Consider the following 23,345-nt stretch of genomic DNA (forward strand, 5'->3'; position numbering starts at 1 on the left):
CACTGCAGCGTCCTCATCGCCAGCAACAGTAGCTTCCTCCTCCACAGCCTCGTTCAGAACAGTTTCCACACTTTCCTCCTCTTCAGCTGCTGCCTCTGTGTCCTCCTGTATGTCTTCACCTTCTGGTCTCTCAACTGTCTCTTCAACTGTTTCCTCAGCAGCAGGCTCCTCCACTTCTGCAACTTCTTCCTGAGGTTCAGTCACTTCCTCTTCCTCATGAGATAATTCCTCCACCGCTTCATCCTCTCCTTCCTCAGTTTTCTCCACCTCTTCCTCTTCAGATGACGCAACCTCCTCGGCTTCTTTCTCCTCCTCCACACTTTGATGCTGCAAAGGTTCTTCCTCAGCCTCTTCCTCAGACATCACCTCTTCGTTTTCCTCTTCCTCTACTACCTCCTCCTGGGAGGCTGCCTCCTCCTGCTCTTCTTCTCCCTCACTTGCCACCTCCTTAGTGGGAGCTGCGTCCTCCTCCTGCTCTTCATGCTCTGAGGTGGAGGCTGGCTCTTCTTCTTCAGCATCAGTGCTTAAAGCTGATGTGGTTTTGCAGGGCTGACACATGGCCCTCTCTGGGGCCGGGGTGTCGTTGGAGGAGCTCTGGCTGGAGCGCTCTTCTGTTGTGTCACATCTGCAGGAGAACAGGTCTCCCTCTGGCTGCTGGAGCTGCAGACGCACAAGAGGCTCCTCATCGTGGATGGACGGTCCTGCCAGGAGATCTGTGAGCGCAAAAGAAGAAAAGCTATGTGACAGACTCCCTTATGCCTCTTTTTGAACCAGTTCAGCTTGCATATGTTTTGACTGCCAGACTGTGTTTTAACAGTGTTTTACAGCAAGGCAAACCTTGATATAAAAATGTATAGAAATCCTTCCTGATCAGCAAAATCTATGCACAATGCCAGAGGCTGTTATATTCCACTTATTAACTAACAAACTTTACTTAAAAGTCATGGGAGAGTTTTAATGTTAATGAGTAAAACAATGATGTGGTGAACTGCTTAACCTATGACAGTTATAGTGACTGAGATGTTTTCTTCAAAGCTATATGCATCCAGGCTGAAAAACATGAAGCAAGGCAAATGTGATGGAATCTGGGATCTGCAATAACCGGTCACCTTTGTCCGTTACGTCAGCGCTTGACCAGTGCTTATTCACTGTGCAAGAACAGAGCAGATCAGAAGCTCAGCACATCCCTGAATTAAGACTCAGATTTCAGCTCCTTGAATGGCGACACTAAGGCATGGACTATTTGCGGCAGACATACAGTGGACAGTTGTGTGCTGGATCTAAAAGAGGACAGCTGAGTGGACAGAATGGCTTGGAATAGAATAATGTATTTACTGCCATTGCATAGATTTATTACTGTTGTCATGATTTGAGTTAATTTATTAGAAGGAATATTGTGTATAAACATCAGTAACCCCAAAATGGATGTAAAACGGTTAGATAAAAATAGAGCTTGACTAGTATAAACGTGTGAAAATAAAAGTCTAAAACCCAAACTACAATAGTCCTACCAATACTTCTAATAAATATAAAACATATGTATGTTACATGTCTTTTTAATGTGTTACATGACAATAAAATTAGGACTTAATTATGACTGCCATTGGCACAGAACATTCACTTATGTTATTTAACATATACTTAATGTCTGCGCTTCCTCCATAAATAATTCTGTGCATTTATTTTTGGCAAGTGAGATAAGTTAGGTTATTTTGATTTAGACTGTTAAACCTGCAATGTCTGCAATGATTTTTTTTTTTTTAAACAAGTTGTTAACGCAACAGGGAGACATCATTTGCTTTTAATTTGACAGGATGAACTTGCTAGCAAGTGGTTGATTATTTAAACACCCACCAGTTACTGAGCAACATTATCATTAAGTTGGGCGTGTGTTTCCAGACACTTGGCAAATTTAAATCAAATGTTAATTTAGTTTTTAGCTCTGTTTTGGGTCTCTACCAACTCCTGAGGGAAAAGTCTGGCTCTTGCTACTAATTGCTCCACTAGTCGTTAACTGTGAGGCAGTAATTCTCATCACTACAAGCGACCCCTTTCACAGTATCACATTGTTTGTTGTTGTTATTTGATACATTGTTATTATAAAACATATTGAATCAAGTATTCATTTTGTTATGCAGTTTGTGAAATGTTGATGTAACATTTTTAGTGTTTGCCCTGACACCCGCCAGAGATAAATTCCTTCTTTCCCAAAATGATGGTTGACACCACCCAGAGTACGGCTGGATATTTACCAGTATTCATTGATTAAGCCAGCAACTTCATTATATTATTAACAATAGGTGCAACAACCAACAGCACTGAACCAGAAGTACAACCGGCCAACCACAGTCCTGACTCTTTAATGACCTCTCTCTCACACACTCACACACACACACACACACACACACACACACACACACACACACACACACAGACACACGCGCGCGCGTGCGTGTGGCTGATTCTAGATAAAGCAACAATACTGTAAAAATGAGAGACATGGCACACATTCTTTAGGTACATTGGTGTCTGTGTCTGTTTACCTATGATGAAGTTAATTAAGTTGTTTTGGATGAAATTCCTGTATCATGATAACCTGGTCCTGACCTCAGAATCACACACCTTCGATTAGTTCAGCAAAATGAAACCAATGACAGTTCAGGCTAATCATCAGGCTTGTATCGTCACAGATAGAAAGCCTTCATCTTAGTGTTTGACTAAAACTTCAGTCTATTGTCTCTGCTCTAATCACAAACATGCATGACATGACAAGGCAATATGGCAATCAACTACTATATGTTTTAAATGTGTGTGTGAAAATACCAGTGTGAAGCCTTGAAGCTGGGCCCACAAAACCAAAATCAGCTGCTTCTGAGTCAAGATATATTTGTATTTTGGGATTGGATGGAAGGCTTAACACTCAATCAGCTGTCCTAAACGATGCTAGCAGGACTCCATGTACTCTCCTGTTCCGGCACCATCCCCCGTGACGGTTTCTTTCCCCTATTTTAAGGCCCTGAATCACACATCAGACAATTTTGTTCTCATCATGTTGCTTGTCACTTCTAATATCTGGATGCTTTGTTAGCTTATCACCTTCTAAAGGGATTGTCAGCGTTAGTGACCAGAACATCAAGCTTATGTTCCCTGAGCATCCTTGTTCTGTATGGACTATTTGAAAATCAGTTTTCTTCTATGTTCTATGTTTTGTGCACAAATATATTACAGTACAATACAGTCACAATCAGCTTGGCTCATTTCAAGTCTGACTAAAGGCTAAGGTAAGAATGTGACCATGGCAGGGCACTGTGTATTGTAATAAAAACCCAGTCCAACAACAACTGAAAGCAAAGGATTGCCAGTGTTTGGCTTGGCCATCACTGATCACAATGGTAAATCAAAAACATAGACAGAGACAAACAGAGATAAAGAATGAAGTGCAGTACAAACGTCACCTGTGCATAAACTGAAGGAGGGAAGGGCTACTGGTATTTATCAAGCTAGATTTGTTCTTCTGAGTGTGATTTTGACAGCTTCCGGGAGACAATGTGTGAGTGTATGCAAAGATGCTACTGCAGATGATTAAGAGAAAGTCACTATTCATCGTCTACTCCCCCGCTGTAACTGGCAGAGGTCGAGGTATGAGCCACGGCTGTCCAGCACTCTGGTTTTCACCATGGCCCAGGGCTCGTAAAACGTGTCTTGGCCATACTTAAGTGTACTGTAGGTGTCAGTAATTGAGTGAAACAAATGAGAGGGAGCTTAGTGAGGGGTAACCTGAGGACAGTGGTCGGATGCTGCTCTGATCGAGCCATGAGGGAGGTTTGGATATTGTCCAAAGACATAGCGCTACAGCATTGTTTGCATTGTAACATGAACAGCAGCAGTGGCCAAGTTCCTGACATGAGTTGGTGAAGATGGGCTGCCAAAGTTAACTGTCACTACATAACACAATCAGTGACCATTTACCAGTTTATTTCAGTTTCGTCTGATGAGATAAATTATCCATACTCATGTCAGAAGCAGAGATATGTACACCTTGACATCGTAATTTAGAGATGAGCCCTCTGTCTTGCTAACTGCTGAAAGAGCAGACAACATTGGGTAAAACTACCGCTATTCACACGAATCATGTAAACTCAAGGCCTTTGCAATCACACAAGCTAAATTTAGTTTACTGGCTTTTCCCCACACTGCATGCCTTGAGATAGTTATGAGGATAAAACAGAGAGATCATTTTCTGCTGTGCTAGTGGTGAGTAATGACCAAATTAAATTTAAGTTAACATAATTAGGAAGATGGAAAAATATGTGCCAGTGGGGGGAGGAAAATATGAAAGACAATACACGTGAAAATAATATTGTTGGATTTCTGAGACATATTCTGTCAAGATTAACATAATTAAGAGGGAATGGTCAGCAGACAAATGCTCAAAATAATATGTTACTATATTATTTGGGAGAACCAAATAAGCTGTTTTCCAAGTCACAATATTGACATTGTAATTTTGGACTGTTGGTTGATCAGTCATCCACTTTGGTCAAGATTGAAATATCTCAACAACCATTGGATGGATTACAATAAGATTTGGTGCAACATTCACATCCAGCTCAGGATAAATTACAATCTCTTTATGGATCCTTTAACTTCTCATTTAGCTCAAAATTCCAATTTGTCCAATGTTTGTATGACTAAATACTGCAAAACTAACGAAAGTGGCTTGCTAATAAGCAAATATTAGCATGCTAGCATGCAAAACTAGGATGGTGAACATGCGAAACATTACACCTACTAAAGATCAGCATGTTAGCCTTATCGTTTCTAGCATATTAGCATGCTGCTGCAACCATTTAGCTCAAAGTTCTTTTGCCTAAGTCAGTGCCTGTCATATATATTAACTCTCTTTTAGTTCTTTTTGTTGTCCACCATCTCCTGAAGGAAATGTCTGGCTCTTCAGTTGCTGAATGCTGCCTGCTGTTACACAAGCTGCAGGGTTTGGTTATAATACTTTCTTACATCTTACATTCTTACAGATTAAATTTCTTCTGGCCTAAATAAAAGATCTTTGGAGGCAACAAAGGATAGCCAGTGAAGAGTGTGCTGTTAAAAAAAAATCAGCTTATTATGTTAGGAGTTATTAGCCCAGTGAGAACATCTTTTGACTGTTTTTGACACTATCAATGTAAAGTACAATGTGTGTCTGAGGGTGTTCCTCTCCCCAGGACCCTGCTGTTGCTGCAGAGAAGCCACGGCAGAGCACAGTGTTGTGGGGACAGAGTGGGACAGGTGCCTGTGTGCTGGATGGTACATCTATGAGACTGAAATAGTCCCACAATGAGTCAGTGGGAGAAAAGAAGGAGGGGATAATTCCACTCCTATTTTCAGGAATCATGACGCTCTTCTTCTCCCTGTGATTGTCATGAGGCTGGCCTGCAGCTCTGCTGCACTATTGCTCACATTCCTGCAACAGTGTGCAGCTGTACGTGACTCAGAATCTTTTCAAATATCAAGAACAGTAAATGCATTTGCACTGGCAGCGATGACATACAACCTGTTGACTGTGCAACTGGTGGATAACAGACTGAGACAATGATAACATACATGCACAATTCTCCTTTTTAGTCATCAGTTCCTAAAGTAATTAGGAACACAAACAAACATGGAAGCAGCAGTGGTTTTGCATGTCTGGTTAATTGATGATCTAAATAATTGTGGCTGATTAGACCTAAGTGGAGGGGGAGCTTTTGAATTTTTTACTCCACATAACCTGTTTGAGCTCTGCCTGTCACTGTTGTAATAAGGTTCCACCACTTACCTCTTTACCTCTCACTTTTAATAGTACTTGATCGTTAAGTTATGTAACTTTAAACAGCCCAACTGTTGGGCTACTGTACTCTGGTCCTACATGCCCTCTGCTGAGCTCTCTCATGCCTGTTTTAGTTGGGACATCCCCTGGACACAGAGCCTGCTGACTGGAATGACAGATTAGCAGCTCTGCAGACAGAGCAGAGAGGGAGTGATGAGGCTTTACTGAGGCATTAAATGCAGCTCCGCCTTTAGCTGTATATGTGGAGTCTGTTTGTACTCATGTACGTCTTAATGATGGTCTTATAGCTTCAAACGTGAGTGAATCTTTGCGAATATGTACATGATTAACATGTGTGTGTCCTGGGAGAGATGTGTATCAGTGCATGGCATTGATGACCACAGTATCTGGTGACGACTTTGTCTGGCTGATGCCTGACACCTGACTACGGCAACTTGTAGGGACCAAAATGAACCAGTGCAAGGACAGACAAGGGTATTCTCTGGCTAAGCTTTTAGCCAAGTATCAACATTTTCCTGAAACTTGTGGAATCAAGGAGCAGAGAAGCAAATGCGATGTATGAACCTTGAGTGAGTGTGGCATGGCTGTAATTTCTGATTTGCTCAGTTTAAAAATTCACTCATGCCTGTAAGGGAGTAAGAGGTTAGCCTGTAAAACATGAAGGGTCCGTGAAATGCCAAACTCCTCACTTAAGCACTGACTGGTGGAGAGGAGTTATATACGTGCATGAAACTGCTGTGAAAAGACAGTCAAACTGAAAGAGATCCAGTGGGAAAACCAATAATTTCAGCCAGCTTTTGCTTTGGCTGCAGCAGAGTGTGTGACTCTTTGTAGTGAGTCCAAGTCACTCTGTCAGTGCTGTCACTGTGTTTCTCTGCAGGGCAGAGAGAATAAGCAGCAGACAGGACAGTTTCCATCAGCTGGTGTCATACCTCAAGCCCTGACATTTCCACTTGCCCAACCACAAAACTCTGCACTTCACCCCATGGTAACACGCAGGACACTTTTATGGATATTGTGTCAAAAATTTTAACATGTTTTAACACAACTCTTGCTATATTACGCTACGAAATACAGGAAAATATAATGCATATCTGAAAAACATCAACCTGAGAGTGTAGCTCTCACCTTGACCCCATTTGCTCACAGCCTAAAAGTGGTTGGAAGCAAAATGATTGAGCAATATCAATGCATTGCTAATTAATGAAACTCATTCATTTGCACACATTTAAATAACTCGACAAATATGAATCCCTTAGTAATGACCCGACAAATCGTTGCTCACAGTCACTCCAATTCTCAGCAAGACATGCAAAGCTCTATGTTCAAAGACACAGACCTAATTCACATATCCAAAAGCAGTGGATCGGCATTTCAATTTCACACACACCTGTTTAAATAATTCTCTAAATGCATCTAACAGAGGTACAGATCTCAAGTATTTCACCCAAACCCCATCGCCCCCCACCATACCTGCAGCAGACAGGGCCAGCAGAGACAGCAAGCAGCACACAGACACCAGCGACTTCATTTTGACTGCCAGGGGCCTTCTCCTCATCCCCCCTGCTATATATACTGCTCTGGCTGAAGGTCAGAGGGCATGCCAGTGGAGGTGGGGCGCAGCAACTGCACCCATACCAGCCAGTGTGTTTGAGCAGCTGCCTGGCCCAATCAGGAAGGTTGAGAGTAGAAAGAAACAGGAGGAGATTGGCTGGTTGTGTTGTAGTCTTATAGTTTAAACACCAATTGTAAATAATAATCATTTAAGAAGAGTATACAAAGGCTATAGATTTTGGTGAGCTTACAAGTGCAACTTTTACCTTCGAGTTAACCAACCATTCATTACTATCTTCATTCACATCAAATTCAAATATTGCTGCATAATATACACATTTCTCACAGCTGAGGATCTGTAGTTACTGTATTCCTATTAAAAAAGATTGAAATGAGGCCTGTACGCCACCTGTGTTTACGTAATCTCTGCTGCTGCTAAATTAGGAGCTGCTTGATATCTCCACCTGGTGGAAAGAAAGGGTCGCAAGTATGACTCAAGTATACCAGCAAACCAAAGAAGTGTAATAAAAAAAGTACAAATTTTATTTTTTTTTTCATCTTTACAAAGGCCTGTTTACCCAAGTTTTTTTATAAACAAAATATAACAGCTTCTCATCGACCTGGACTGATGGAAAAGAAAAAAACTAAACAAAAAAAACAAAAACAAAGACAAATTTCACACAAAAATATAAAAAATGCTTGTCACCAAAAAAAATGGAAAACCGGGACAAGAGAGACAAATGAAAAGACAAAAAAGCAGAACACAATAAACAGATGTTAAATTGCGTCACAGCAAAGAGCTTACAAAAAATAAATGGAAAAAAAAAAAAAAAAAATCTTCCTCATCACTGATTCAGGCAGTACAGAACAGCAAGTGCTTCATATCAAATATCTCAAAATTCCACCAAAAGACAGCAGTGCTGCAACACAATGTACAGAAACATTTGAGGGCAAAATGTTTTTCTGACCAATAACAAACCTCACCTAAACTCAGGCCTTGGCTAAACATCTGCCAGAAGAACACCAAACCCTTTAACAAAGCGTCACTAAAAAAAAGGAAAAAATACGAGTACTCTCCCCTCCCTCGTTTGGCATGAAAAACTCTAATCTAACCAGATATAAAACTGATGTCAGTGAGTGAATAGTGTCCACACGTCGCACACAAGACAGTTTCACACTGAACACATCAGTCATGTGATCATGAAAAAAAAAAAAAAAAAAAAAAAACCAAAATCCCCCCCAAAAATAAACAAAATGTCAAAACAAAAGCCCGCTTCAGATGAGAGGAAACAGCAATTAGTAACATGCATTCAATTGGCAAAAGAACATGTAAGAGATCAAAAGACAGATACAAATCCAAATAAAAGGAATGTTTACAGCGTCAAGTCAGCGAATCAAATCGAGTATGACAGGAGAGAGGCTCCAAGCAGGGATTTCCAGTCAAATTCCCGAGAGAAGTACAAGCAACATAACATGAGGTGGACAGATTTGGTGCATTTTATAGACAGAGATTGTGTTGGGAAAATCTGCAATTCATTTCAGTCTTTTTCATTTAAATTTCATTCTGACTGGACAATGATTTAGCACGTTTTGTGGCATTTGATGCACTGAAAACATACATCGATCTTTCACTGCATGCTTAGTTTCTTCAACTACAGCTGCCCAACACTCTTTTTACAGTTTTCTTTTAAACAATGATGCTTTGTGGGGATGGAGTTCAGTGAGATGTGATCCTACTGTGTTCTGAAAGTTACATTTTGAACGAGACAACACAACCTGTGTGTCCCTTCCCTGCGCCCCTGCTCTCTTGAGCAATTCCAAAATGTAGAAGTGACATATGTTATTTCCAAAAAACAAAAAAAAACAAAAAAAAAAAAGCGTGATCAAGTGTGAAGTTACATGAAGGGTTTTGGCCTCAGCTCACTGCTCGTCAGCAGAGCACCAGGTTGACAAAGAGCACCTTGCGAGTAGAGACTACTACATTCTTTGATACAAGCATGTCAAGTTACATACATATACTGTAGGTGTAATGTACACACCTATCAACGGTGCATAGAAAACTTCACCTCATGTATAATTGACGCCAACAAATGTACTGAAGATGGGATTGCATAAATAGCAAAAACTCTAGTGCATAGTCACTGAAATCAACAAACCAAGACCAGAAGATAGACTGAAGTCTTTGGAGGGACACCGGAAGCCTTCACGCTTCGTTAGCCTGTGAATCATCGAAATTTTCACATCAGCAAGACTTTCCATATTTTACGTCTGATGCAGTGAAATTGTTGGAGACTGACTGAAAATTAACTCCAGTCGGTCACAAAATGCCAGCAGATGTTTCCAAGCAACGAACCAACATTTGGTTCTTTTTTTTTTTTTTTTTTTTTTAAGTTAGGGGTGCAATAACCACTATCAGCAGCGGATAAAAACTGAACTGAAACCGACTTTTATGAATTCATCTGAAGGCCTCCGGCTCCCTGTGAAAACCTGACCAACCTCCAATTTTAAGTTGTTAATCTCAATATAACAAAATGTTCACCTTCAACATTCAGTAACCCTGACAGAAAAAGAAAATGTTAACAAAAACATGAACGACATTAAAAGCAAAAGATGATCAATGTAAATTGTTCAACAGCTTATTTTTTTTTTTTAAGGGCTTATTTAGATATCAATAACACATCCTTTTGTTTCAAGTAAATCAGACAAAATTTCTTTCCACGTGTCCTCAAAATTAACTTTGCAATTAAGTGTGTATTTGTCCCAAACTTTTAAATTTAGAAATGCCCTCTGTTGTAGTTTAAGTCGGGTTTCATGGCCACTGGCACTCGAGTAAAGGAACCAGGAAAAAACAAAAAAAAGAAAAAACAAAATTAAGACTGGGGAAGAAATAACTGCAACTCCATGTCCCTTTTCAGAATCAAGAGCTGCGTGCTTATTGTGTTGTTACATTCAACTTTCCGTTATGCTAAATCCATCAATTTCTAGCACAAATAATACTGTCAGCGTGCCAGTGACGACGGGTAACTGATACCATGACTGTATGTAGCACACATAAACACACATGAAGGACGGATGGATGCTGATAGCTTTTTACACAAGGAGACCCCTAAGTTTTCAAGCAGCGACACACCGGCTCAGACATTGAAAAAACAGCGTCTAGAAATCCTCACAGGGCCTCCTCTGCACGCTGACCATCCTATGTTTTCAATCTTCAGAGATTTTACAGTACAAGACTGACACCGAGCTTAACCACTGGATTTAGGAGTTTGGATAATGCCAAAGACAGATTTTTTTTTTAAAAGTAGTCTAGCTCCTGGAGGGAATCTTACAGTGAGTAGGTATTTTAAGTGTTTGTGTGTATGTGTGTGTGCGTGTATATGTTCGTTCGTGGAGTGGATCATTTCATTGAGCAGTCCTCTCCCTCTGTGTCAGTGTCTGTGTCCGAGCAGGCGGTGTCCATGGCGACGTGGGCGGGGCTGACGATGACAGCTCGTCTCTGCTCCTCCTCGGCGCTGGCTCTCCTCTCCTGAGTGCGTTCGATGTGCTGGATGGCCTGAGAGGAGAGGATGAGAAACATTGAAGGCTGCAGCAAAGTTTCAGACCACTGAGAGACAGTTAATAGGTGAAAACGAACAATAACTTCTTCTACCTAAAAAAAAGACAACAGACAGCACATACCTGCACAATGGTGTCCAGGTTCTGTCTGGATGTGGACACAGTGCTGGTGTGGACAGATGGGCTCATGGTCACCACAGTGACGTGATGGTGGGCGTGCTGGGTTAGTGTCGGAGCTGGGACGATGACCGTGGGGTGATGGGTTGGGGCAGGGGGAGTGGGAGGAGCCAGCACCTGGAGGACAGACAGAATAAGAATAAAATAAAAATGTTTCTCATGACAGGAGATCATCTAGATTTACATATGACAGACATATAACTGCTGAGCTCAATGTACGTCATTAACATGATCACCTCACTACAGAAGCCGTTTGAGCAAACTGCAGCCTGTTGAGGAGGTTTGGGAACTGCAGCAGAGATGCCCACCATCTTTTCTGTGTACAAGTGTGTGTGTGCATGTGTGTATTTGTGCTTCTAACCTGTGGACTGTGTGTTTGTCTGTCGGCAGCGTGGATCTGCTGCAGCCGTAACAGCGTCTGGCTCTGGATGAGTGCCTGCTCCTCCTCCACCTGCTGGGTGATCACCTTCAGACGCTCTGGGTGCAGCTGCGTGTCCAGAGAGCGCACCTGCGCACAAACACAAAAACGCAGAATACAGAGGTAAGTCTTTACTACGTCAGGCACTGCTTCAGCGCCAATGTAATACCAACTACATTACTGAGCAAACATGGAAAAAATTACATCACATGTCACAATAATCACAACAACCTTTGGTTGTTACACATTAACATCAGTTTACTCGTCACGAGGAGTGCTATTCAGCGTGATGTAACAGCTGTAAAACATCTTCCGTGGCTCTGAATAGAGCTTTGTGCGATTTGAAAGAATAATCCTGGCGTCAACAGGGTTATCTAGGGTTGAGCTCAAGACTTCAACCTGTTATGAGAAAGCGTTACAATGTTGGTACATGGGATTTACCCAGGAAGTAAGGCTCTATCAAAATGTAACATCCAGTATTTTTGCAGCTTGACCAATACAAAGAACTAAAAGTCAGGATATCTCTGCCGCTTCTTTTTATTTATGGTTGTCGTTTCTTGTGAACGACCCAATTTAAAGAAGAAATTGCAAAGCTCAAACTCTGGAAATCCCCTTTAATTTATGTTAACAAGAGGTTTTTGTTAACGTTGGATAATTTGTGTCCTATTTAATTTGAGGAAAGATGTGCAGTATTTTGTTCCATTAAAAGAAAAAACTTGATCACTGCCCAGCTCATTTGACACTCATCATATCTCACCACTGCATTGTTCCTACTGTTTACTTTCCTTGTTCACTTCCTGTTTAAGTTTGTTTGTCTTTACCAACTGTTCAGTCGCCTCTGTTGTAACCTGCTGTTCAGGGATATCTAGTAAGTGAGATTGCGAGGAACTGGCTGGTGTCACCGCCACCGGTTCCCACCTTGTTAAAGTGGACTGGTGACCATGTGGAGGTTCTGCAGTTTTGAAGCTGAAATGGCTGGTAAACCTGACAAACTGGTTTGTTTATTTGAGCATCTAATATCCACTGTGACCTCTAGACAGGATCATTGTATAACCATGTGAAGTTTAATTTATCTCTGATACCTCCTCCTTTTTATATTCAGCTGTTATGTTTTATCTGTCTGAACTGAAGCTTGAGCTATAATCTGTCTGGACATTCAAACATTAAGTTAGTAAAATAAGCAGTAGTTGTGGAAGGTAGTAAGAGAATGAATTATGGCCATCTTACATCATTATGTTCATCTGTGTCATCATCAGTTTCAGTCCTCCGCAACTGAAATTAATGTTGAGATCTTTTGAGATCACAGTAAAAAGGAGAGAACAGGTGACAAATCATGAACAACCTCTACAACTCCGGCTCTGCTTTTTGTCTCACCTGCTCCTCCAGCTGCATACGAGCCGAGCGCTCTTTGTCCAGTTGCTGTCGCAGCTCTAACATCTCTCTCCTCAGCTCCTCGACCTTCTCCTCCTCCAGCGTGTCTGGAGACCCGATCCCTTCATCTTTCTCCTCAGCTCGCCTCCTCTTCGGTGATGAACCACTGAACTCCTGGAGTGACACAGAGGCCAAGTAAAGTTAACTGTGAATCAGTTGATGTGCACTGTGCCTATGTAAACTTAGTACCACCGCCATCAGAGTAGGAGTTTCTTCTCCATTCAAAAACAACACATGCTGCTCGTACAGAGTTGGACAAACGGCCAGTGTAGCAAGAAAATATAACACCAGGTGAACCAACAGCAGGATAAACAAAGGAGACTGGTAAACAAACATTTTTCACATGGCGTGGCACGACTGAATACAGATTAAAAAGGCACTGCACTGTCACTGCCAACACTTGCAAGCTGTCCAAATATGAAAGTAGTGTTAGGCAGCAGGCGGTTGCAGTATAACTGAATATGTTCAATACCTGACATTTGTCTGTTTCTAGTTGCTTAAAAGAACTCAACCTCAGTAAGAAGTGTTATCACAGCATCTAACAAACTACATAGTGCTGTTTGGTCATTGGCTGATAGCGATTCAGCATCAAACCTCCTACCTGCCTCTGCACTCAAGTCCCACCATGCCATGCATGGTCAAGTGAAGCATGGCCTACAGAAGAATGACATTTTCCTGAGGCGTACTTGAACCTGACAGGGAAATGTTTTCCCATTAGAACAGGACTGTTCACTCTACTTACATGTTTTTTTTTTCAGGAATCTCACAAATTGCCTGTGCGATCCATCACAATAAACAAGAGTCATTGTTGGGTGGTAATGCATTAGAAAGAATAGTTTTATTTGAAAAGGCTATCATGCATTAACAAACAGAAATAGTGCAACTGAAGACAACACAAGATTAAGTGTGATGAAGTTTTAAGTCTCTGTAGACTAATGAACGTAAACAAGAGTAAGCCTGTGGTGGCCTGAAAGAGACGAAACTATACAGTTTGACATAGTAATGTATGGTGTATGCGATCTGTATAAAATGGACTAAAGCAACCCCTGTTGTTGTTTAAGCACCCTAGTTTTATCCACATGGAGACACAAATATGGTGGAAAACAATGGCACAGGCTGTTACCTGGATGAAGCGCTTGAGCTGATTGTTTTGTGCCAGGAGCTGTGTCTTTTCCTGCTCCAAGGTGAAGATGTAGTCTGCCGTTTGCTGCAAGATGGCCGCCTGACAGGGATGAAACCAACAGGTGAATACAAGAACAGTACCCAGACATTTAACTTTAACTAAACTGTAGGAAATTGAAATTAAGACCAGTGAGTCAAAAATTACATTTTTTGTCATTTATCATTTCTGCTCAATCATTTCATTCTTCTTCATCATCATCATCACATCTGACGATCTACACCATCACAAGGGAGATCTTTGCTAAGTGTCAGTGTTTGCAATGCTCGCTGCACCTTGCTGAGTTTCTCTCCGTCTGTGTGGGGCAGGAGTGTTTTGAGGGACTGGAAGCCTGCATTGATGCTCTGCATGCGCCGGCGTTCATTGCTGTTGGCGATCTCACGGCGGATTCGTCTCTCCTGGTCCTGGGCCGTCTCTGGACTGAGGGGGATGTTGGCCAGGCTGAGGGAGAAAGACGATTGTTATTCTGTCCATGAAAGCTTTGTGTCCAATACGGAAGCACAAGCTCATTCCTGATGAAACATTTGTTCCCTGTTTCTTAGTCTTGTTTTATGTAAAATGTGCAAATGTATTTTTACAAATTTTTTTAAGCAAGGCAATGCAGGTAAAACAATTAGTTTCAGAATCAATTAGTCTGCTTGTTATTTTCATGATTAATCGTTTGGCAAAAAAAGAATGGTGTGTAAAGAATCACCACTGAAAAAAAATCATGACTTGATCAAATGTCTCATTTTGCATGACCAACAGTCCAAAACCCCCAAATATACAGTTTGCTATAAAGTAAGACCAAAAAATGCAGCAAATTCTCACATTTGAGAACCTGAAACCATCAAATATTGGCTTTTTTTCTTGGAAACACACTAAACAATTCATTAATTTTAAAAAATAGTTGGTGATTGATTTTCTTTCAATTAACCAATTGATTAAATTGACTAATCATTGCACCTCTACAACTAACAACACACAGCTCTGGGCTAAATAAACTAAACTGACGCAAAGCAACAACAGAGTCCACAATCAGCTGCAATCTCTGACACTTTAAACCTTTAACCTGGAACTTCACCATGCGTTAGTCCTGACCTCTCTACATTCCTCAGTCTAGCTGCCTGGAGGTCTTTGAGTGTGACTGAACCCAGTGCCCCCTCACACACCTCCACCCCATGAAGTTGGATGTTGTGGTGGCAAATCTCTGTCATGTTTACTCAGGGGGAGAAATAGGTGAACCATTAAGGTAAAAGATGGACATGACGCCAAGAAGACAACAAACCTGAAGTACTAGATCTGAGTGTTTACAAAAATGAGAGAGGTCTGACAAAGGACACAGCTCTCATGGCTCTGACCATCTCTTTTCTATAAAAGATTAGTGTGTGGGCTGTGCAGCCATCATCTAACGTTCAGAGCTAAAATTAAATGGTCTGATCTGATTTGTAACTGTGTGTTTACAAGCGAGTGATATCGGCTTAACTAAAAGCTATGAAAGGCAGCCTAAACACACTTCAAAAGGAGCCTAAAAACACACCCACACTGCCTTTAAAATAAGCTCTAGGTCCTTGAATTGCTTAATTTTGTGTCTTGATTTTTTTTTATCTTACTTTGAAAGCTGTGGGAACAGCTCTCTTCAATATATCTTCATCTATTGGTCTACTGGTTAAACCCCTGATCATCAGCACTGTACTGACAGACTAAGGAGCATAAACAACATTTAGGGCTTAATTTAGTGTGTTAGGGTTCAACTGTTCCACCCTCAAAAGTTATTTACTGACCACATGCTCACTTAATGAGATGTTAAAGTTGACTTTGAGGAATATAATGAGGGGGTTTTATCCCCCAGTGCTGTGTAATGTACAAACCATTTGTTACAAATATAGTGAAATACAAAATAATCAATTTAGGTTTGGTAAATATGAAATATCCTCTTTTGTCCATCATCAAAAAACAACTCTAGGAATGATTAAAATATTAACGCGGATCCATCAGATATTCGACCAGAGACAGCAAAGAAAAGCATCCACATCTATTCCACACAGGTGAAGCGTGTCGGGTTTTTTTAAGTTGAGGGATGAAATCAGCTGTTGTCAGCTGTAGCTGCCAGGAGCTGCGGACCTCCAACATGGCCGGCGGAGGGCGCGTCTGGACGGCAGCAGCAGCGAAATGTGACTCCGCTACAGCAGCAGGCCCCCTGGCATCATGGAGAACAATGCTTTCCAACTCTAGCACCGAGCTAGCACTGAGTTATTAACCCGCTACTAACAGATACTCACTCTGTGTCCGCCGTCACATCTACAAGACGATGTGTTACAGTTAAACAAGTTAGTATATACCAGTAAAAAATAAGCGAGGGCACATACAGTGCGGTTTGAAAACGACTGCGCAGTGATAGCTAACTAGTTAGCCAAGCTAAGCTAATTTTAGCACACGACACAACCATGGCTGCTTCGCGGAGCATTACTTAACCACACATACACCGCGGCCGAAACCCCAATTTCCCACCTTGTTTAATACACCTCGGATATATTGTCCACATAAGTAATTCGGCGAAAATAGAAAGTGGTGTCGTTACAAACATGTGATTCTGTGTAAAGCAGCGAGGCGGCGGGCAACACGTTAACCACCACGTGGTTGTTGTTCAACTAGACGCAAATGTATCGATTTCATCCTCACAATTTACATGTTTCTGAGCCGAATGGCAGCAAAGGTGCTCTGTGGGTCACCACATGTCATTCGGCCAGCAAATGTAACAACGCGGATGAAACGATCGTCTATATCCTCGCCGTCAACAGCAGCAGCAGCTGGCACAACAAGCTGCTAATTTCCACAACCACGCTCCTGCTGCCAAGGTATCGCGGCGAAGCTAACGGCTAGCGTGCTAACTGAAGTCGGACCGCATCTCTCACACACACATACACACGCGCTACAGTCACATGAAAGATGATTTATGCAAGCAGTTTGATATCAACACAAATAGCTAGCCACACACCTGCAGAGACCTCCTATGACATCCTTCTCCGTCTTCTTGAACTGCTGTAAGGACGGTATCTTCTCTGTCGGCATCATGAAATATTCCATGCTTTCAAAGCCACCTTCTCTAGTCCGTGTTTTCTGTTTTTTCTCCCTCCACTGCTCCCCTTATTAAAATATAAAGATGTTCGTTTTTACCGCAGAGCTCTCGCTGTACTCCTCAATGGCGCATATCTAAAACACTACTTCAAAATCTGTGAATTTTAGGAGCAAAGAGTTAGAAAAATAAAAGTAAGTTATAGCTGTGTTGCTTCACACAGCTGATGGGGTTCCCTCCAATGTGTGTGTGTGTGTGTGTGTGTGTGGCCTCTTGCCTCCGCCTACTACGTGTGTGTGTGTGTGTGTGTGTGTGTGTGTGTGTGTGTGTGTGTGTGTGTGTGTGTGTGTGTGCAGCTGATCTGTGTGAGGCGGGAAACAGCTGGTTGGAATCAGAGACCGTTTTCCGGAAAGCAGAACAAACAAACCAGTAAGAGTCAGTGTGTAACTGGAACAAATCAAATCCTCACAGAACACATGTCGGCAAACAGTGAACAGAAATACTTATGACTATATAATAATATAACTTATCAGAAGAAGAAATGTTAATGTTAGAGCTAACATTTGCAGATAAGAATGACTATAATTTACTATAGTTAGTCGTTTGATCAGTCTATACGTATCATCTTTCTGCTCTCGAGGCTACTTTACCAGCTGTCAAAGTGGGAAACTGGGTAATTTCAGATTCAGCATACCACTATAGTTATTATATTCAATTAATTAATTAGCTTGTTAATATGCTATGAAACACTACATCCGTGGATTCATTATGAGTCAATGGGCACCTATGACATGTAATAGACCCCCACTCCTTTTGCATAGGACCCCCAGACTGAAAGATAAATAACCAAAAATGATGTGTTTACATTTTGTGTCTTTTTGTGGTTGTTTTGTATTTCTTTTAGTGACATTTTGCAAGTAAAGGAGAGGGGCCCCTAAACGCCTGGGGACCACTATGGGGCAGTGCCTGGTAGTCCCTTTGACTAAATCACTTTAAAAGCAGAAACGATAGTGGTCTTAAAGCGACACCTGTAGTATTCATCTTCAAGCCACATCAACAGAGCCCCACGGCCGCTCCAGCCCTGGCTCCAATAAAGTCTGGTTATTATTTACCATATTATCATTTGAAATGATCATTTCTGTTGTATATGTATATTTTATTGAATGTAAAACTAACTATATGTCAAACAAAAGAATCAAAACAAAAACAACTTATTTCTGTAAGGACATAAATATATGTTATAATATATTACATACTAAGTACAAACAGTTGTGTTCATTTACTTACACAATTACATTCTGTTGGTTATATGAAGAGTGAATCCAACCCTAACTCTTGAATAGTAATTTTGTTTTCAGACACATTCCTCTGTTTATTCCTATTTAAATGCATCAGTAATCACTTTTGACCGGGTGCATTGATTACATTATGGGTCCCAGTTAAATGAAATAAATCACATTGTCACAATAATTTCATGGAAAGAGGTAAAAAATATTTTATTCCAACTTTATGAGCAACAGTGTATATATATGTATATATGTGTGTGTGTGTGTGTGTGTTTATGAATATAAATAATGCATATTTAATCATTAAATGTGAGCTCAGTGAAATATGAAAATAATCAATAGATTAATATATAATCAAAATACTCTTTAGTTGCATCTCATTTTTTTGCATTGATCACAAAATAAATTATTTGCAAAAAGTATGAAATAGTACAGGTTGGACAACAGTCAGCCCTCCAGGGAGAAGATATAAAAGGCAATGTACAGTTTATGTAACATCCAGCACAAACAGCAGGTGGCAGTGATGTACCATTGTGTCAATTTCCAACTGCCATTAAGTAGAAAGGCAGGATGCTGCATCTACATGGACAAATATTACTGTAAAGGTGGTAAACAGCTGTAAAAATGATCTGGAACTGTAGGAGTGAAGTTGTTGTGCAAAGATAACATAATATCACATCATAATAGCCTGCGGATTAAGTGAAATGGTATGTTTTGGATATGATGGAAATTATTAATATTAATTTATAGTTGTTAACCTTGAATTGACAAAACATAATTTGCAAATCATGTTCAAACCTGTTTTTATGAATGAAGAGACGCAAACAGTTAACTCAAATTTATTTTTACTGTTTTCCAATTAATAATTACCACCAGCTTGTACGTAAACATAAATTGTCCCATACTCTCCCAACTTATTGCCACATTCACTAAAGCTTTTTGTTTGGCGTCCACTTAGTAATTTTGCCATAAACCCACTTCTACAGAGACTGTGGTTTAGAACTTAGAAAAAGGTTCGAGCTGTCACGTAGCAAAAAGTGAAACACACAGAATGAATGGAAATGAGTGACACTCAATGATATTTTATTTATTTATTTATTTTTTTAATGTTTTTATTGTTTTTTTTCAAGAGAAGTTAACAGTTCAACATAAAGAGACTGTGCACGAAAAACATATACAAAAATAGACATGGTAACAATAAGAAAAACAACAACAAGCAAAAAAACAAAAACCTAACAAAAAAAACAGACAAAAAAACAAAAAAAAAAACAAAACAAAAAAAACAAACAGACAATTACATATTGCAGTTGCGTAAAATGAAAAAGATTAGTACATTATGATGAGCTATGTGGCAAATGTGTACATGATGTGAAGTGGTAGAAGTCCATTACATCTGGGGTGCATTAAAAAACAAGGGGAATTAAAGCTTATTGTTAATGTAGTCTATGAATGGCTTCCAAATTTTTTCAAAGTTATCTGAGGATCCACATACTGTGTATCTCAACTTTTCAAGTTTAAGAAGCTGTAAGATTTCCCTCAGCCCTCAGCCACCGAGCTGGACTCAGTGGCTGAGGGTTTTTCCAATTGAGGAGGATCAGTTTCCGCGCCAGCAAAGTGACGAATTTTGTAATTTTCAGATTGTTGTCAGTAAGATTTTTATTGTTTTCTCTCACTACCCCAAAAATGGCTATTATAGGATCTGGCTGTACCACCATTTTGAAAACTTCTGATAGTGTGTTGAAAATCGAGCTCCAATAGGTGTTTAAGTAAGGTCAAAGCCAGAAAGAGTGTGCCAGAGAGCCTGGTGAGAGCCCGCATCTATCACACAATGGGTCCACACTCAGGAACATTCTCGAGAGTCTAACCTTGGAAAAGTGAAGGCGATGCAGTACCTTAAATTGGATGAGGCCATGTCTGGCACAGATTGAGGCTGTGTGCACTCCCTCTTGGGCTCTTTTCCATTGCTCTGCTGTCAGGACCATCCCCAAATCACCCTCCCATGCAGACTTTATAAGTTCTAATGATAGGTTTTGTTGATTGGATAAGAACTTAGAAAGGAGGAAATAGCGCCCCTCTTTGAGGGTTTGAAGGAAAATAAGGTTTCCAAAGGGGACTCCTCAGACTGATTGGGATAGGAGGGTGTGTTTGTTTTAACATAACTACGAATCTGAAAGAATTTGAAAAGGTGTAACTGTGGTAAATTAAATTTCCTCTGCAATTGCGAAAAGGTGGGAAATATTTTATCTATGAATAGAGCCTTCATATTGATTATGCCATTACGTTTTCAAATATCAAAAGAATCATCCATAATAGACGGGGAGAAAAGGTGGCTTGGATAGACAGGAGTGAGTAGGGAACCACTGTGCCAACCATACTGTTTTCTCACACCAGACCATATTTTCAGGGATTGGGTTACAATGGGGTTATTCCTAACACAGTGCAATGATAAAGGCATTGCAGAAAACAAGAGAGCAGTCAAAGATGTCAAACCACAGGAATTATGTTCCATCTGTACCCAAAATGGATTCTCGTCCTGCTTGTCAAACTGAACCCAAAATGAGAGAGTGCGGATATTACACGACCAATGATAAAGCTGAAAATTAGGTAGTCCCATCCCTCCACCCGGTTTTGGTCGCTGTATATAGGCTTTCCTAATTCTAGGTATCTTCTTATTCCATATGAAATTAGAAATGATTTTGTCAAGGGTCATGAAAAAGGACCTCCGTATTACTATTGGGATAGTTTGAAATAAAAACAGAAATTTTGGAAGGACGTTCATTTTTATAGCATTGGTTCTACCCGCCGGAGTGATATGAAGATGGGACCACCTCTCCAGATCTTGAATAGTGCGTTCAAGCAGCAGTTTGAAGTTTGCAGCAAACAGACCAGCTATACTTCTTGTCACCACCACACCCAAATGTCTAAAAGAATTTGTCGTAGTTTTGAAAGGAAAGTGAGAATATGAGAGACTCTGTGCAGACTTATTAATTGGGAAAAGTTCACTTTTAGAGTAATTTAGTTTATAGCCAGAAACCTCACCATATTCCTTTAAAATAGACATGATGTTTGGAATAGATCTGTGTGGATTTGTTACATATAAAAGCAAGCCGTCTGCATATAAGGACACTCTGTTTTCAATCCCTCCTCTGTGAATCCCATCATGACTCTTTAGAGAACGCAAGGCAATAGCCAGAGGTTCAATCGAGAGAGCAAACAGAAGCGGGGACAAGGGGCAACCCTGCCTTGTTCCTCGACTCAGGGGAAAATAGCAGGACCTAAAAGAGTTGGTTAACACAGAAGCAAGGGGACACCGATACAGCAGCTCCACCCAGGTTATAAATTTGTCACCAAAGCCAAACCTTCTAAGAACAGCAAAAAGGAAGTCCCACTCAACCCGGTCAAAGGCCTTCTCAGCATCCAGGGAAAGAAGGACCTCTGGATGCTGAGGGACCGGGCCGGGGGAGTATAGGACATTGTAGAGCCTGCGGAGGTTTGAAAACAAGAAGCGATTTTTAATAAACCCTGTCTGATCTGGCGATACAATTGATGGGAGAACCCCTTCCAGTCGAGTGGCAAGCATCTTGGCTAGTAATTTGGTGTCTACGTTTAAAAGGCTAATGGGTCGATAGGATCCTGGTTCCTTAGGGTCTTTGCCTTCCTTTAATAATACTGATATGGATGCCTGATAAAAGGTAGGGGGTAGAGTTTTTGCAGTAAAAGCCTCATTGAAGGCTTCAAGTAACACAGGTGAAATTAATTTGGAATAAGCTTTGAAAAATTCAGCGGTGAACCCATCAGGGCCAGGAGTTTTTGAGCCCTGCATATTTTTTATTGCAAGCATTAAATAAGTAAGTGAGAAAGTCTCTTCAAGATTGACCCTCTGGCTTGCTTCTATTGTTGGAATTTGTAATTTGTTTAAAAAGTCATCTATTAATCGATGATCACCTTTAGACTCCGAGGTGTAGAGGTTTGTGTAAAAAGATTTGAATATATTGTTAATTTCCTGTTGATCAGTTAATATTTCACCTGTAGTTGAGCGTTATAAGTCTGGATGCAGCTGATTGGCGAATCTGTTGAGCCAGTGGACGCCCAGCCTTCTCCCCCTGTTCATATAATCTATGTCTAGTCTGCAATAATAATTTCGTTGATTCATCAGTGGAGAGGAGGTCAAAGTCTGATTGCAGGGAAATTCTTTTATTGTAAAGATCAGGTGAGGGTGTTTCAGCATGTTGACGATCAATCTTTTGTATTTCCTCTGATATCTCAGACAGACGTTGAAGACGGGATCGGTTGGAGGAAGTGCTGTAAGAAATTATCTGCCCGCGAATGTAAGCTCAATGACCTTTTCAAATCAGAATTACTGCCAGTCAAGTAGCAGTTTACATCCACATCTGTCTAGACTCGTATAATATAGGTAGTGAAGACTTTGATGGAATTGTATAAAATGTATTAAGTGTAGTTTATGACAAATTGGAGGTTAGCACTATATTGACATTTATGCTTTCAGTGAATAATTTCCTGTGAGAAACATGCTGTCTTCACTCAGAGAGAGAAGTACAAATTTATAAATACATACACACACACACACACACACAAATATATATATATGTATATATGTATATATACATGAGGTAGTTACTGTGTTACAGTGTTACTGAAGGAGGAGTGTGAATGTGAAAATCCAGATGAAACCTCTAAAGTTATTTTAGAGGTGGTTATTTATGGTATTGAACTTAGACGAGCTAATGTGGTTTTGATCTAGCAGTGTGTTTTAACCCTTCTACTACAGACAACTTCCTGAAAAATGAGGAAGAACACAAAGATTTAGTTCCAAGATTATACCATTTAAGCACAATTCACCA

At 40.6% G+C, this 23,345-nt stretch overlaps 2 protein-coding genes across 3 annotated transcripts in view; both read right to left on the reverse strand.

Moving 5' to 3' along the window:
* The window catches only part of srla (sarcalumenin a), a 15,822-nt gene extending 8,441 nt beyond the window's left edge, over positions 1 to 7,381 (reverse strand). The window contains exons 1-2 of the mRNA XM_023420602.2: positions 7,301 to 7,381; positions 4 to 713 (exon numbers count right to left, since the gene is read on the reverse strand). Coding sequence (XP_023276370.2) covers positions 4 to 713; positions 7,301 to 7,358 — 768 coding nt within the window. The 5' untranslated portion in view covers positions 7,359 to 7,381. The remainder of the gene's footprint in view (positions 1 to 3; positions 714 to 7,300) is intronic.
* Positions 7,382 to 7,901: 520 nt separating this feature from the next.
* Positions 7,902 to 17,457, reverse strand: LOC111665588 (transcription factor AP-4-like). Of its 2 annotated transcripts, XM_023420648.2 has the most exons (8): positions 17,120 to 17,457; positions 14,418 to 14,583; positions 14,086 to 14,184; positions 12,906 to 13,076; positions 12,759 to 12,803; positions 11,475 to 11,621; positions 11,060 to 11,230; positions 7,902 to 10,934 (listed from the first exon to the last, which is right to left on the reverse strand). In XM_023420648.2, exons 1-8 carry the CDS (start codon positions 17,206 to 17,208, stop codon positions 10,779 to 10,781), a joined length of 1,044 nt encoding a protein of 347 aa, XP_023276416.1. In that variant the 5' UTR covers positions 17,209 to 17,457; the 3' UTR covers positions 7,902 to 10,778. The 2 variants fall into 2 exon arrangements, with proteins under 2 accessions (XP_023276416.1, XP_023276417.1); XM_023420649.2 differs by lacking the exon at positions 12,759 to 12,803.
* Between the last annotated feature and the right edge of the window lie 5,888 nt (positions 17,458 to 23,345).

The sequence above is a fragment of the Seriola lalandi genome, unplaced genomic scaffold, assembly GCF_002814215.2.
Source record: "Seriola lalandi dorsalis isolate HSWRI2012SDOR001 ecotype SW California unplaced genomic scaffold, Sedor1 jcf7180002054654, whole genome shotgun sequence".
Lineage (NCBI taxonomy): Eukaryota > Metazoa > Chordata > Actinopteri > Carangiformes > Carangidae > Seriola > Seriola lalandi.